Below are 16,062 nucleotides of genomic sequence, written 5' to 3'. Positions count from 1 at the left end.
TTGTTGCTTCACTGAGAAGCTAAGTCGTTTGCTCAGGACAAGCATAAAATCAGGGAATGGCACTAAACAGCTGTAAGCCAGATATAATGACCAGGGGTTCAAATGAGCCCCACTGGGAGTAACATGCAGGAAAGCCGAAAGCCCTTCGAGGAGATTGGACGTACTGTTTCGTTTGGAGTTTGGCTAGTTTTTTGCTTGAATATGTATATGATTGTGTTAGCTCCTTGTCTGAAGTTTGCTTCTTAGATGGTTGTTTGCACAAATTTCTTGAAAGAGTTCTTGAAACAATCTCTGAAATTGGATCACACGCAAAGGAATATTATAATGGTATTGACTATGAATTTAAGAATAGTGCAAAATGAGGGCTTTGAATGAGGTAATTTACAACCTGGCTGATAATTTAGCTGAGTGTCAGGCTTCATTTAGTTATACTAAGATTTTTGCATCTCAATTCATACGATAGACTAGCAGCAATACACTCTCTAAAGAACGGAGTGGTCGGAATGAAAAAAGGCCATCTCAGGACAGCCTAAATTTGGTAACATTATCCTTCCAAGTGGAATAAGTCTTGAAGCATCTAAGCCAAGGGTAGTTTTAAAGGAGTTTGAAATATTACTGAGGATGTTACTTACAAGCATCACCGCAAAACATGTAATTTTGATGGGGAATACAAAGATGCGGGATTGCATCCTTTAAAGCATCTGGTACTAGACACTGCCAAAGACTGAGTACTGAATTAGACCGAATGCTCTTTCCAAGAAGTCTGGAAGTTTATGGCTAGTAATATTCCAGCATAACTTGTAGTCTATTCTATTTTCTAGACTCTCAAACAGAATGAATTTTAATCCTTGGTCAACAGTGTTCCTTAAGTTAGCATTGTCTCCAATATATTCCAGAAAAGGTTCATGATTGCTACATTTTTAACACTGCATAAAAATACTTCTTAAATGTTTGAGTCAATAGCATCTGCCTTTGCATTTGTTCTTCCAAGCAGTATAGTCCATGAGATCAGTGTGTGGTTCCTGCAACACCAAACTACAGGAATAGCTGTAATCCAGCCTATTCTACATTCCTTTTAAAACCTTTATCTACTAATTGTCTTTCTAAATGTATCTCGCTCTTCAGCTTTTGCCCCTTACCAGCAAAAGGCCTATCCTGGCTGCCTTCTGTATGAGCTGGCTCTAACTTAACTTGGATATGATCTTCAATATCATCTTCACTTCAATTCCAATTTTTTGGATAAACTAGAACTCAGGTGGTTCATGGGGAAAGTATACTGATTTTTCCAAAAAAGAATTTTTTTCTGTTCAGGTGTGTGTGTGTGTGTGTGTGTGTGTACATAAATACATATGTGTGTGTGTGTGTGTGTGTGTGTGTGTGTGTGTGTAAAAACTTTGTAGCAGAATTTGACCTTTTATTAAAGTTTACTTTGAAAAGGAAATCATTATGATAATCTCTTTGGTACAGAAGAGCTTTAGCCTTCCAAATGAATCATAATTTCAGGATTAGGATCACTGACAGACTAATGCATTATCATTTGTATTCATTTCCTCTCAAATGTAGAGCAAATTTACTATATTTCTTCTGATGAAGTCACTTTGAACTAAATTTTTAGAGGTATGCTTCTGAAAATAAATAATTGTCTTCATCTTTAGGCACTTAAATACCATTAATGTCTGACCTCTTATGGCTGTATAGTCACAGATAATTGTCCAGTGATTTCTGAGATGAAATGATTGCATCCAGCATATTTTAATTCTCATTAACTAGCATCTCAGCATTCTCAAGAGAGAGAGGAAAATAGACATGAAAAGTAGCCCTTTACTTACAGAGGCACAGATGGTTCTCTAGGATTTAAGCTAATTTCCATTTAAATACTTGAAATAAATATTTTCATTTTTATTCAACCTGCTACTTAATTTCGGTTGAGGAAAAAGTTCCATGAATTTTTCATTTTCCTTAGTTAACCCTGAAAATCTACTAGCAAATCTGCCTAAGCTGGGGCAGGAGAGTGGAATTCGTCTTACTTCACTTACTTAACCTCAGTGCCCTAAAGTCACTTAAAAGTGGCGTAAGCACGTTATCCAATATCCATCTACAGTCAGTGGAAGAGAGGAATACTTCCAAAGAGAGCTTCATTCAGGGTGTCTCAGGTGCCCATCTTTGGATGGGCCTGATCACCATCTGGAGATACTTCCTTCCTTATACTGCATTCCTGCTTCTTCGATGGCTGCAGTTATTTGAAATGAATCCCACCTTACCATCTAGCAAAGGGAACTTCGTTAGTACGTTTAGGGGTAAAATTAATATTTCTTTTTACTTAGTGATAGATCACACTTTTTGAGGATCTTCCCTATTCAAAATAATAAGGGGCACTGCCGTAAGTAATAAGGGATTGCTCTGAGAAGAGCGTAACAGGAGACCATGCACTTTATCAGATCGCTAGAGTATGATTCACCTTTGTAGTACAGCTCTGGGTGAATTCCATCAGATTCTGTATTAATTGCCTTTTATTAGGAGTCATGCTACGAAGTTCTTTTCACAACTTCAGCTGCTGTGCTTATGTACGTGAGATTGCTAGGTACCCATCAAAAAGTCCATTTTTGAACATCAGTCAAAAAAGTCAGAAATAGGAACATTGAGGCCACAACCTTAGATAGAAAAAAAAAAATTAATTCTTAGGACTTCTGGTTGCCTAGCTCATGGTTTTTAACTTTGAAGAGGGGATTAGGGAAGAGCTTGCAGGTAGACCTTTGGCTTCAGTGGAAATCAGGTAAAAGCTGAGCACTGGAAAGTGACCATCCATACTGCTAACTTGTTTAGCGTGATCCTTGGCATGGTTTTGTCCTGCAGTGTTCTCCCAGACAGCGTATGCCTGGCAGGTTGCGGAGGTTTGCATGGGCCAGGGATGATTCCCCGTTGGTCACCTGTGCCCAGGAAGAGATTAGTCTAATAGATGTGACCTATGCTGTACCCGTTTTCAGCCAGAAAGTGGTCTTTGTCCTATTTTATTTCGTTGTATGCCATCTAGCATACAAGGAAATACTTCCTAAGTATCAGATGCAACAAAAGTTATGTTGCAGCTTTCCTGTTACCAGCATTGTAATATCTCTGTCTCGTGAAGTCAGTTTGCACAGGCAAGTTGTACTGGTCACTCAGGTCTTGGCTCACTCTCTGCCTCTTTTGAAACAGTTGGTTTCACAGCGCTCTAAGCCGTGGCTGGCCCCAGAAGGAGGATGCTGAGACTTCAGCTGCTGTTTCTTCAGCTCTTAGTTACTAGCGGCTCTGTGGCTCTGACCTCTCAAAGTCCTCTCCGGACCTGCAGTATACTCACAAGCGATGCATTAAGTAACTGCTGAATTTTAGCAGTTCTCATGCTTTGCTGAAGTTACGCTGCAGTGTTCAACCTGGATTGTTAATAATATTTCTGTGTTTAGGCAGCATGTAATGAGCAGACCCACCCTGTTTTTAAATGCTTCATCTTCATCTAAAATATACCTATTTTTAGATGCTGCTGTGGCAGCTTCCTGTAGGCTTTAAATTTGTTGGCATTCATGTTTTATGAAAGGGATGTACAACTGCAGTGCTCTCAGAGGTGTGTATTTTCACAGCCCCACAGTCCGCTCTGGGTTAGATATTGCACATGACAAGTAGTAGCAGCTTAGTGAGAAAGAGGACTAGTCCCACTGTATTTCTTCTGTACCCTGCATTATCGAGTATGGCAGAGAACTGATGAGGTTTTATTGGCTTTTAATTTTACTGCTTTGTGTACTTATTATACTGTTTATCATGGCAAATAGACTAAGAATGAAGAATTATTGAACTATGAAGTTACTCCGTTCAGTTATGGTCTTAGAGTAATTAGACTGCACGAGAAGCCTTGATTTTATTTTACCCTAGCAGCAGGTTAATCTGTATGAAAAAAAAGGTGTAAGTATCTTTTTCTTTCTCCATTGCCTACTAATTTTTTTTCCCAAAAGAGAGCTTACTGACAGTTTCCAGAGAACATCGCTTACAAACCTGTTTTATTAGCAAAATGCAGACCTGGAAGCCCTGCTTCGGTGGATGTGCATTAAAATAGCAGGGCCATAATATTTACTGACTTTTTCACAAGAAAAACAGTATACTAGACACATGTTTTCCACTAACAACATTGTCTGTAGTGTCCTAAAGCCATTTAAATCTGTTTGTCCAAGGTTAGCAGTCTATAGCTGTCTCTTCTGTTGCTCTACTAAAATGTTGACACCTCATTTTTTACTTTTTTTAACCTTTAATGGTATAATGGTTAATTTGTAAGATTCCTGTATTTGACATTGTTTTTCTTTTTATTTTACTCCCTGCTTTTTGCATTCTCCTCTTTTTTTCTCCCACCCTTCATTCCCATTTTTTATTATTATTTTTGTCTTGTGTTACCTTCTTTCCTTCTCTCCCTCATCCCTGCTATTCCTGCTGCTATAGCCTCACAGGCTGGGGAAGCTGGCCGAGCAGGTAGGGGATTTTCCTGTTCCCTCAATACCCACCTATCAGCTTCCAACAGTGGGACAGACTAGAAATTGAGCCTGGAGATTTGGGGATTTTCAGATCCTTCTATGAAATTGCAAACAAGTCTAATATAGCTTTATCTGGATGCAGGTTTCATCAGATATTAGCTGTCTGTGGTAATTATTTCATTCACACTGAAAATAACAAATGCCATCGTGATTATCTTTGATTTTCAAACTTGACTGTGACCATTATTTTATAAATCAATTCAGGTTTAGTTCTATTTTTTAAAGATAACCAATTTTTTTCTTGTTTTTTTTTTTTTTTACATTGCACATATTTGAAATAAGTTCTCCACTCAGCACTAGTCTGTTACACTGCTGAGTTTATCAGTAGACTGAAAATTGTGTCGTTAATAGCTAGAGAGGATATTGTATCTTGTATTGTGTATGACAAGCTAAAGAGGCTAACATGCATGTGCAGCTCTATTACTCTTTTTCCTCCTCTGGTGGTAGGTCACTATCAGTGTTTGTACAGTAAGTATAAAATGCTAGTAGCAACTCCTTCCCCCTTTAGGTAAAAAAATTGTGTATTTGTGGAACTTTATCACAATTTTCGATGCTGAACAAATTGTGAACTATCAGCCAGCATTGCAGAAACAGAAAATTTAGCCTTAGACATTTCTTATGTTAGGAGTTGTGCTATAAAATACAGCCCAAATAGGACAGAAGTCATTGGGTTTTGATGTTGTCTGATGTTTTATTTAGTAGAAAGCTAAATAACTGATAAGGAGTTCCTGCAGCTGTAGGTTCCCAGAGTTAGATGAATTTGTCTGCTAGAAAGATCATTTCCAAAATTCCACTATTCCCAAGCACAGTTGTGCTTTTTTCTAGCATTTGCTTATCAGTGAGGTGAAATATGCAGCGAAGGAAAGAGCCCTAGCCCAGAGCATTGGAAATTCAGATGAAGTTCACATGGCGATGAGTTTAAAGTCGTGGAAAAGGCACAATCATTGCAGGTTACAAAACTGTGGGTGGAGAAGCCTAGAAGACTCTATCTGGATAAAAGAAAACTAAAATTAGCCTACTGTTATTCAAGTAACTAAAGATTGTGACTTAAAATAAGGATATAACGATGCAGTGGAAGACTGAAAAGGAACAGACTAATTGTCTATAGATGTTCAGTCCACTTTGGTCATGTCATGCGTGCTACCTTTAATATCTTTAGCTTCAAATATACTCTCTGTTGCATGTATAGAAGATTCTCAGTAAATCATGCTTCACATTCCTGACCATGTGCTTCTGCCATTAAACTATGTGTCCTCAGCAATTTCTGCATTCCTTTATATGGCAAGATGTTTAACATTTTTGTATGTATCCATGTGCTGAATACTTGGCCTTCTGTAACAAGTAAAAACCTGTGTTGACAGTGTTTTGGTTAAGTAGTATGGCCGCTTGATATTTTTACAAACCATAAGGTAACAGCTACCTCACGGTAGGTATGTATGCAGGTGCTCTTCCCGATATTGTAAAGCTGACCTTTGTTTGATAACAGCTTAAATATAAATTGTCATTTTGTTAGCCTAAACAGCAGTGAAATGAATGCTCAGTAATTTTGGGGGGGAAGATAAAAAAAAAAAATACAAAACACTTTCCTCCTCCTAGCCTACGAGTTTTGATTAGTTGATGTTGTTGTTTACAGGGAACGTCTGGACCGGATCCAACCACGGTGTATGTTGATATGAGGGCGCTGAGGCATGACAGGTTGGAACCACCTTTTGCTTTGTTCTATAGTGCACACATTTAATGGAGTTTCTAGCAAAAAAGCCCTTTCAACACACCTCACATTCCCTCAGAACATTGCTAAGCCTCCTAAATAATTTGTGCTAATGCCTACCAGCGAGCAGAAATAGGTACTTATGTTAGCTAGTTAATTAATTAATTTTAATGTTCTTAAAACTGAGGCATCCGACATGGGCACCCTGATAACTAATAAGACGCCCTGCTTTTATTGTGCTCGAGGTTTCCTGACGCTCGATTCAGGTAGTGCAGCGGGTAGTGCAGCGTACCGCATCCCTAACGAACCGAGTCCCATTGGGCCTGTGAACTTTGCAGAGGTGTTTCTGCTTGGTTGGGAACTGTCAGCCAGAGGGGAGACCCTGGAGCCATTTTGCTGTAATTCTTAATGCTGTAAGACTATGAGGCAATGGCTGACTGAGTTCAACCGTTGCGAGCAAGCCCATTCTGTAACTCTGTAAGTTTTTTTTTCTGTCTTTAAAGTTAGATGCGTATACAAGAAATGAGGACTAAAATTTACCACGAGCATTAGTAGAGAGAGGTCTGAAATTTTCTGTGTGAAAGGGAACTTGTAATGTAATGTGTAATTTTAGAAAATACCCACGCACGTATGCACATATATTTCAGTTTTCCAATGTTACAGTCAAAAGATTAGCAGGCAGTCTCTTTGCAAAATTTTCTTTTAATAAAATCAGAGCTCTAGTAACCCTGGAAAAAGTGATCATTTAATCCAGTGTTCTCCAATACCTTAAAAAATCGTTATCCAAATAGGGCTTTTTTTGCTTCGTTGTTCTTTTTCATTCTTCCTTCATAACAGCATAACAGCAGAGATCTTTTCCCCTCAGGTGAGTGTGAACTTTGGCTCTCTCTAAGTGACTGGGTCAGCTTGCAGGGTAAAGACCCCAGGCACTGCAAGCCCAAACTGCCACTCCAAATATCCCAAAACTTCCTAAATCCAAGCGAGAATGTGGGCTTGTCACCACACATTGTGGACTCAGCTTGAGTTTTAACCTGAGCGTGAGCTGTTCAGCCTGGATGGTGCAGACATACTCACCAAACCATTATATATTTTCCCTACAGACTGTCATAGTGTCCGACTGCAGAGGGACAGAGGTTTGTCATGCATGTGCCTGGACACCTAGGTCTGAGCTACCTGCCTGGACTGCCTTCAGTCCGAGGCAAGCAGGAAGTTTTAGGGTGTGATTAACCTGATCTCCTGTAAGTGTTTGGCTTAGGATGAGATTAATTGAACTCAGATGTGGTTACTTCTCTCCATTAACTATAAAGGGAGCATAGGATAGTTAAATCAAATATACGTATAGGTGTCTTTTTGTAGTTTGTGGAGTTCAGCAGGTGGAACAAAGGAAAGGCAAGATACTCGATTCTCTCACCATTTTTTTACACCTTTTATACATACTATTGCCAACAATCATGCTCAGTTTGATCAGTCCTCAGTCCTCTGTGACGCTATTGGATTCATAACTCAGCCATAGAAAACCTGGCCTACCTGGCCCAGCAGGTATAGCGCTGTGTAGACACAGCCATGTCTATACTCAGCCCAGGGAAAAAACGCCCTGGTGTTGTGGTTAAGTGACCCTACCATCTCTGCCGTGCGCTTGTGAATAGAGATTTATTTGAGAAGATGAAAGATTTAGGTTGTGAAAAAGAAGTGGGAAGGGGAGCATTTATCTGTGGCCAGGACAGATCCCATCTAAGGTTGGCCATTTAAGAGGTACACATCCGGGAGCCACCTCGGCTCCCTCTGCAGTCACTGATGCAAGACACACACCACCAGTTTATCCCAGCTATCTCAGACGTGTCAGTATGGGATGAATCACTTTTTAATGTATCTTTCTTTCTCTATTCATGAGCAAGGAAGTTTAGATGACTTAACTAGACGAAACATTTAATTTTTAAGTAAATACATTAAGATGCGTCCTATTCTATCCATATCGCTTGCTCTACTCTCAGAGCTTTGAAATGGCTGAAGTTAAGCTGATCACATTGTACACATATATCCATAAGCATCACTCAAGTGCAGGAGAAAGATCTATTGAATCATTAAAAGGAAAGTCGTAACTATAGAGAGAAGGGAGAAAAAAATATCGCTTGATTCTTTTTTTGGAATTAATTTTTCTGAGAAAAGAAAAATTTATAGAGTATTTATTGGAAGAAAAATACGTAGGAGGACATATGTATAAAGAAAAAATAAGATTTAAGAATCTTCATAATTTAATAATATTTATAAACAGTAAAAATATATGTATATGTCTTTATATAGGGAAAATAAGATTTACTCTTCATAAAAGCTGCAAATAGCATGGCTATGCTACTTGCCTACTTTAGCATATCATGGAGAAGTAGGTGTCATTATCAAGATTAGACTTTGCAGTGTTTTAATTTATATTTAGTGACTGAGTTCTGCAGAACGTGAATGATGATCTTTGCAGTTGGCTTCTCAGATTATGATAATGTAGATTTTAATTTGATGGATTAAAGCCTTGCCTCATTTACTCAATCCTTTGGAATTAGAATCAGATTCTTAGATCATAAATTAGGGGAGAAAGCATCTTTATTTGACATAGTCTGTTCACAGTTGCGGTTTGTAGCCATTTTAGTGGATCTGAATGTCACTACTGCTTAGCAGTAACTAAAAGAAAAAGATTGTTGTACATAGCTGTGACAGCGTAGGGTAACAACCCACTGAAACTTCTCAGGTCAGCCAGTCCCCCACTGTATGGAAAAAATTCTGCTGTATGCTTAATGAGAGCTTTGTTTTTTAAATTTTAGAAAACATTTTCCAGAACTTAAAACAGAGCAAACATTATTAATTTTAGTTTTCCTTTGAGTAATACGCTTTCTAGTTACTCTGAAAAGTAGCTGTAGTCCAGCTACTATGAGTACTCGTATCCTGTTCACTTCCATAAAAATTAATGATCAGACTTGAATGCATCTGTTTCAAACTTACCTGGTAATTATGTGTTTGCACTCTTCACAAGTTAAGGAAATGTCATTGTTCAGTAACAGTTTAGGTCAAAATACTTGTGCCGTGTGTAATTTGGGCAGAGATTGAGTGGAGCTGGTCTACTGACCAAACTAGACATTTTCCTCCCAGCTCTCTCCCAGGATTTTGGTGGTTAGCTTCCTGCATTCAGCTAGGCTAGATGTTCTCAGATGGGTTTGCATGTGTGCCCACAGGTTGCGCGGCTGTGACCCTGCGACTCTGGCCGCAGTGTCAGAGGATCTTGTGTGAGATCAAGCTGTTCCTTGTGATCCTGGAAATATGATTCAGTTGCAAAATAGGATTTAGTTACCTGACTATGAGCCTCTAGTGCAGTTTTAGACACTGGAGATACTCCAGTAGGGCCACCCATAGGGCCTATCTTGCATTTGCTAGCCCAAGTCAGGTGTCCTGGTCATCTTGTGCTCTCTAAAATCATATTGGACACCTCAGTTTGGGAAAGTGAATAACATCCCAATAGCAAGAGTAGTGTCCAGCTCTTGTCTGCCGTTGGTGGCAACACACTAGTGTTATTCCACTCGTCTTCTCAGGGATTTTCTAAAAGTCAGTGTCCCCAGGGCCCAAGAAAGATGGCATCTGAAGGAATGGACAGCAAAGACAGGCAAGTGCCACCTGTGCTGTTTAATAAAAAAGCAGCAGAAAATGTGAGAGTTAGCCACAAGTGGCTGATAAAACCACGCAGTGCAGCGCAGTGCGGCTGCGAGAGAGCCAAAAGGCAAAGCAGGTGGATTAATGCCTCAGCACACATGAGCTCTCTTGCGAGCTGTCCCAGCAGCACAGGGCCGTCCTGGTTGTGGCTATCGGGGGCACAGGAGCCCAGGTGTCCCACGGGACTCCCCACGTCGGGCTCGCCTGCACCCTTCCGCGCAAGGGCAGATGCAGTGCAGCTCTGGTCGCGAGTAACCTGCCGTGCCGTTGACTGCGTTCCTCTGCCACTGCCTCTAAGAAAACAACTTTATCCAAAAAAGAAGCGGGGGGGGGGGGGGGGGGGGGAGAATAATTATATAAATATTCTTGTCACACTTTCTGAACTCCCCTGGTTTTCACATCCCTCCATCATTTTGGATCAGTCATATTCTCAGAAAGCTTTTCGGGTGGTTAAACACAAGAAGTGCTTGAAAGAAGAGACAGAGAACTTTTTCTCATTGTACCAAAACGCAATATACTTGCAGGATATATTTATTGGCTTGTATAACAAGTCCCTGCTTTTATAACAGTAAAAAAGTAACTTTAAGGCCCAAGAATCCCGTTTACCCAGGATGTTCTGAAGTGAAACGTACATGTCTATATGAGATTAAAAATATCTAATCAGGTTAAATACATCTCTGATATTAGCAGAAAAATTTCACCACCTCCTTATCTTTGACAGCGGGTGAGTTCTTGGTAGAAAAAACTTTTAATTAGCAAAACTAGTCACTTCATCAGATTGAGAATAGAACTCATGCACATTCCAAAATAAATACTCTTTTCCCGTAAAGAGAGAAAAGGTATTTTTTAAAGTTTTCCTCAGAAGGTCTGGGTTTTTAAATCTTTCAATATATTTGCAAATATTTTAAAATGTATTCCTTCAAAACTATTTTCACAATGTTACTTTTTTAACATTCTAGTTTGAATTTTGAAATTACCTTAAATTGGAAACCAAGCTCATATGAATAAGAAATAAAATATTATGAAAAATGTTGAAATGAGATATTTCAACTGCTTTGAATTTTTTACAAATTTTTATTAAAGGAAATTAACTATGAAATGTTCTGCATACCTGTTTCTTTCATAATTAAAATGTCATATAGAGGATTTCCTAAAGCTGGGACTGCCTACAAGTCCTGTAAAGTTAAGCATCCCCTTGCGATCTGATATCGTCTCCTGTAGTGAAACCTTATTGCCACAGAAAATAGAATTATGAATGTTGTTGTCCTGCCGCAGAACAGGAAAGATCTACATGGTATCAGAGTTCATTTTAAAAGAATTAAAAAAAAAGAAAGAAAAATTCAGTTCAATCTACCCCTATACGCAAAGGCTGGTAAAAATGTCAAGTTCCCCTGTTCGGTAGCTGATGGTGACAGTTCCTGAGCTCTCAGGCAATGCAGGGTTAGATTTCTAGGGGACAGAGCCACTAATAAAATCACTTTATTCTATTATGATCTGGTATTTATGAAGAGTTGAATGATATCATTTTGCCTGCAGTTGTAATAGACAATTTTCTCTTATTTTGGCTACAAATTCTGTTTACACTGATTACTGGACTACAGCCACATTTTGTACTAAACTGGGCACGAATGAAGGCTTCTGACCAGTATTAATAAACATTGTTCTCGTTTTGCTTCAGCACTATCACTGTTTTTGTAAATACAGGCATCCTTACCCCTCATATCCTGCTGATCCTAACTTTAAAATCCTTTATTCCCATTAGTAAAATAATAGTTGCATTAAATGTTTGTTTAAATGATTCTGATTTCAGCAAGTTGATTCCGTATTTTGTGGTACAGTTGGAAGAATGGAGAATTGAGTTTATTCAGCCCTTTTGTCCTTTGCTAGATTGCCCTTTGAGCTATGTGAGCTGCATGGATAGTTTCTTGGTCACGTACATAGTCTGAGACAGCTGGCACCAAACAGGGAGCCAAATGCAGATCTAGGGAACTGCCAGATAGAGTGGAAGCGCCAAGATGTGGTTTGGTTCAAGTTATTCTTTGCACGGCTGGCTACCACTCATGGTGTGGCTTGTGATATCCAAAGTCTTTTATTGCAAAATTCCCATTCCATCAGGAGGATAAATTATTTTCATTTGAGTTCCCACTGTATTTGTTAATCAAATAGGTTGTGGAGTTGCAAAAATACCTGTCTTCTTATGTAGTCATTGACATCTTCCAAGTGTGATATAAATTAATGAATCTCTTCAAAATGAAAAATAAGTGATCCTTATGTATACTTATATCATTAGTAGACTTAATTTCTTAGGAAGTCATCTGCATGTTGTGCTAAATCTGATCTTTCTTTCTGGACTTTGGGGTGCTCAGAGAGCTCTGAACTTCCACCAGATTTGGTGGTGGACACCATCTCCATGACAAAAGCGATTTCTGAGGATGGAAACCCTAAATCTCATTCTCCAAGAAAAGAAGAGAACAATTGTAGTATTTTGAAGATACATGAAAAGAGTAACTTAAGATTTATTTTCGTGGATTGGTTATACACTGAGCCCAGTCTCAAAAGCTAAAATGCAGGCTCTGTCAAAAGTAATCAGTTAAAGCTTTGGCTTCATTTTAATATATTCCAACATTTCAGACTTCATCTAGGAAATGAAAAATAGCCTTTTATTCTGGCTGTCAGTTGTTTATCATGCTCTACCATATTTTATTGACACTTTCAGCTTGTGTATATGTTGTTTTGAATCATACCGAGCAACAAAACCGCAGAATCTTTTTTCTAATTCTCAAACACTTCTACTCCATCTACCTTGAAAAATACTCTCTTATTAGGGGGTTACCAGACAAAAGAACTACTTAGCTAAGTTATTATCTAAACTGCAGCCACAGCAGTGCTCTGTAGCCTTTTATAGTCACATAGTATAGAAAAGAGACTGGGAGGAAACATGTCAACAGAAACATGCTAATGCCAAGTGACAGTAAAATAGTTACCTTTTGTGAAACATTAATTGATTAATCGTATTTGAAAGCAATTTACCAATGGCAGCGAAAATAAACTCTGAAGAAAGGTTCGCTGGTGGTCTGGGGAATGACGCTTCATGCAGGTATGGCAATGGGTTATAGCGTACAGCATCCGGTGGCAGGTCACAGTAAATCCCACTCCTCGATGATGGACTCTGCATGAGACTGAGAGAGATAATACAGGTGTATTATTGTCCCCTGTTGACAGGCAGCCACCTTTTGCCTTGCAGAGATGCTCAGTAGGAGTAGTGTGTAGAATATTGTGAGGTTTGAAGTGTTATGTACACAGTGAACTGTTCAAAACATAGACCTCACAAATCACTGGCTTCAGAAAACCACCAGTACTTCTCCATCTCGAGGGTGGAAGAAGAAGAAGGGGGCAATAAGCTCTTTTACAGGTGCTGGTGTATCAGGTGCTACCTCCAGCAGGGCCGTCAGGTTATTCTGAGCTTTGAGCAGCTTCTGATACGGGTAGCTTTAATTCCGTTTCGCACATCACCTGTAGTTTTTTTAATTGTCCATTACTTTAGCTGTTTTTTTTTTCTATTATCGCAGAAACAGATCTTCATGGGAATATCCACGTAATACCCCTGTGAAGTCGGTAGGAGAGTTTACTCTGAAAGGAAAATAGGAGGAATTGACGTCTTTAAAATAAAACCTTAAGTCCCTCTCAGGTTTAAGGGTAATCAGTTAGGATGCAGTTTGATTTTAAAGTTTCTTTGTAGAAAGGTATGGCTTGTAGGCATTTTGCCTGTTAACTTGTAGAATCTCATTAGTGAGTTTAAGTTGTCGGTTGTGGTGCTGGCAAAACCATCCTACTTTTTTATATATTTGCTAAGAGAAATTATGGCCTTGGCATTTTACCAACTTGATTTTTTGTTTCTGCCACGTAAGCACTGCTGTCTCAAAGATCCTGTTGGCACTATTTCTAATACATGGGAAACAAATCTCCCAGAAAGAAAAGTGAGTTCAGCAGGGGAAACATGATATCCAGACTTCAAAGCCTAACCTAGAGGAAAGGCCTGGGTCTGTCCGACGCGGAGGAAGGGTCCTGTCCTGCAGTTCCTGCATCGGAGGGGACGAGCGCAGCGACTCGTGCGGTCTCTGCAGGGCTGGGGAATCAGGGGTGAAGGAAATAGCTGACAACGTGGGTAACTGAAGAGCAGCAAGCTGTTTTCAACATTGTATAAGGGACTGTGCTGTTTATGTGAGAGGATCCAGAGTTACAACAAAATTTGTAAACACACCTATTTTAAGAGCTTTGAAGGGTGTTTCAGGTTTCCAGGCTTAAACCAACTTCTGTTGCAGGGGAAGAGAAAGGGGTGAATATCCAATATCTTTCAGATGAAAAATCAGCCCCTCTTCTCCTGATCAGTGTGAGCTAAGATACTGAACTAGAAGAGTGGGGGTCCTGGAAAGTAATTTCTGTGCTTTCTAAGAAATGATTATTAGCCCCTGAAGTATTTCTTCCCTTGAAACAAGTCTTATGTCTCCTTTGATAAAGTCATCTTCAAGGAAACGGAATATTATGGTTTTAGAGAAACATGGTGATGAGAGTTGGCTCTTATTTTGAAGTTTTTTGAAGGAGGAAGTGCTTTAGGATACTTTATCTCTAACTGTAAGTCAGAGAAATTCCAGATACACCTCCCTGGAGGCGCTAGGGGAACGAGAAGATTGTGATATGTGCAAAGTATATAACAGAAAGAAGACAAAAGCCTTAGCTATCCAGGAAAGTAGGTGTACTGCAAATTTGCATAATTATTTGCAAGTGCCATTTGCCTGTGATTCTTCAAACTTTAATAATAGTCTGGCATGAGCCGTACAGTTACAGGAATGTCTTTTAAAAAGGTAATTTTCATTCTTTCATTCTCTTTCAGGACAAAATGTATTATATCTTTGAATTTTACAGATAGTTTAGTATATTTTGAAGTGCAATTTGCTTTATTTATTTTCCTCATTTTAGTATATGCTACTAAAGGAGCAGTAAACAGTGATTCTCTAAAAATACCGAAAATGATTAACACAGTACGTGTACTGTTTCAGCAGCGGAGGGAAAAGTGCTGCCTTCCCATATTGCTACTTTAGAGTGCATTTCGCAATAGAAACACCTGTTCTGAAAGGAAAAAAAATGCTTAATGTATACATATAAAACTTGGAGAGAGCTTATTGTAGGTTCTCTAAGAGCTGCAGCTTCCTAACCATCTTCACTTTCCACCCATGTTTTTTACCCTTGCCTGCCTTTGTGGGAGGCACAATTATTCTTCGCCATGAATAATTCAGCAGTGGGTGCCACGCTGGTGGGAGCCGTTGGGAAATGGGCTCTGCCACCTGGGTGACCCCCTCGGGTTTTGCTAGCCGCAGGCACTCATTTGGCTCCCGGCGTCACTGCTTTCCCTGGCTGCAAGAGTACAGCATTATTAGGCTATGGAAAGGGTATCTATCTCTGAAAAACAGTAAAAGCATCCTATATTTATATAAGCATCCCTCACTAACTATGTTAGCGGTGTAATATCTTCTTAAATAGCTCTCTTCAATAGCTGTTAATATCTTGTTTCCAGTCTCACAAATCCTCGTTAAGATTATATGTGCTAGAAGCATCTGTTCACAGAAGATGAGCTTATGTGTGTGAAGATTTCCTGCGAGGATCACCGAGGCTTCCCAATAAGTCTCCTGTGAAAAGGATGGTCCCTTTTCAGTGGCTTCAGGCGTACAAGGCACTGCTATGCACAGCACTGCTGACTTTGCTTCAGAGTGCTGATCTACAGTATTAATTCAGTTGAAAAAATGGTTCCGTGTTAACTTTTCCAAAGACAGGAAATCTCTCCGGTGGTCGTTAAGCAGAGGGAAATTTCTGCAAGTGCTTCCCCAGGAGTGCAGGGGCTGCTCTATGAGTTTGTCCGGTGGTGTCAGTCTTGGAGCCTGTAGCAAGATGAGCATGCAGGTGAAAGAGAATGACTTCATTTCAGAAATTTCACCATGGAAAATATTGTGGGAAAACAGAAAATGAATATAAAACCATTTCCATCAATTATTTGTTGCAAATAGGGTAATTCTGTTACATGAAAAGGTTTTCAGCCCCCAAATGTGTTGTAACAAAAGT

At 39.3% G+C, this 16,062-nt stretch overlaps 1 protein-coding gene across 7 annotated transcripts in view; it reads left to right on the top strand.

Moving 5' to 3' along the window:
* The window catches only part of DIP2C (disco interacting protein 2 homolog C), a 337,417-nt gene that overhangs the window by 298,818 nt on the left and 22,537 nt on the right, over window positions 1-16,062 (top strand). For 5 of the 7 annotated variants that reach the window (XM_068934312.1, XM_068934308.1, XM_068934309.1 and 2 more), the window contains 2 exons: window positions 4,459-4,488; window positions 6,184-6,245. In XM_068934312.1, coding sequence (XP_068790413.1) covers window positions 4,459-4,488; window positions 6,184-6,245 — 92 coding nt within the window. The remainder of the gene's footprint in view (window positions 1-4,458; window positions 4,489-6,183; window positions 6,246-16,062) is intronic. The other 2 variants (XM_068934310.1, XM_068934314.1) reach the window with 1 other exon arrangement.

The sequence above is a fragment of the Struthio camelus genome, chromosome 2, assembly GCF_040807025.1.
Source record: "Struthio camelus isolate bStrCam1 chromosome 2, bStrCam1.hap1, whole genome shotgun sequence".
NCBI classification, from domain to species: Eukaryota; Metazoa; Chordata; class Aves; order Struthioniformes; family Struthionidae; genus Struthio; species Struthio camelus.
This window is presented reverse-complemented; position numbering and strand designations above follow the sequence as displayed.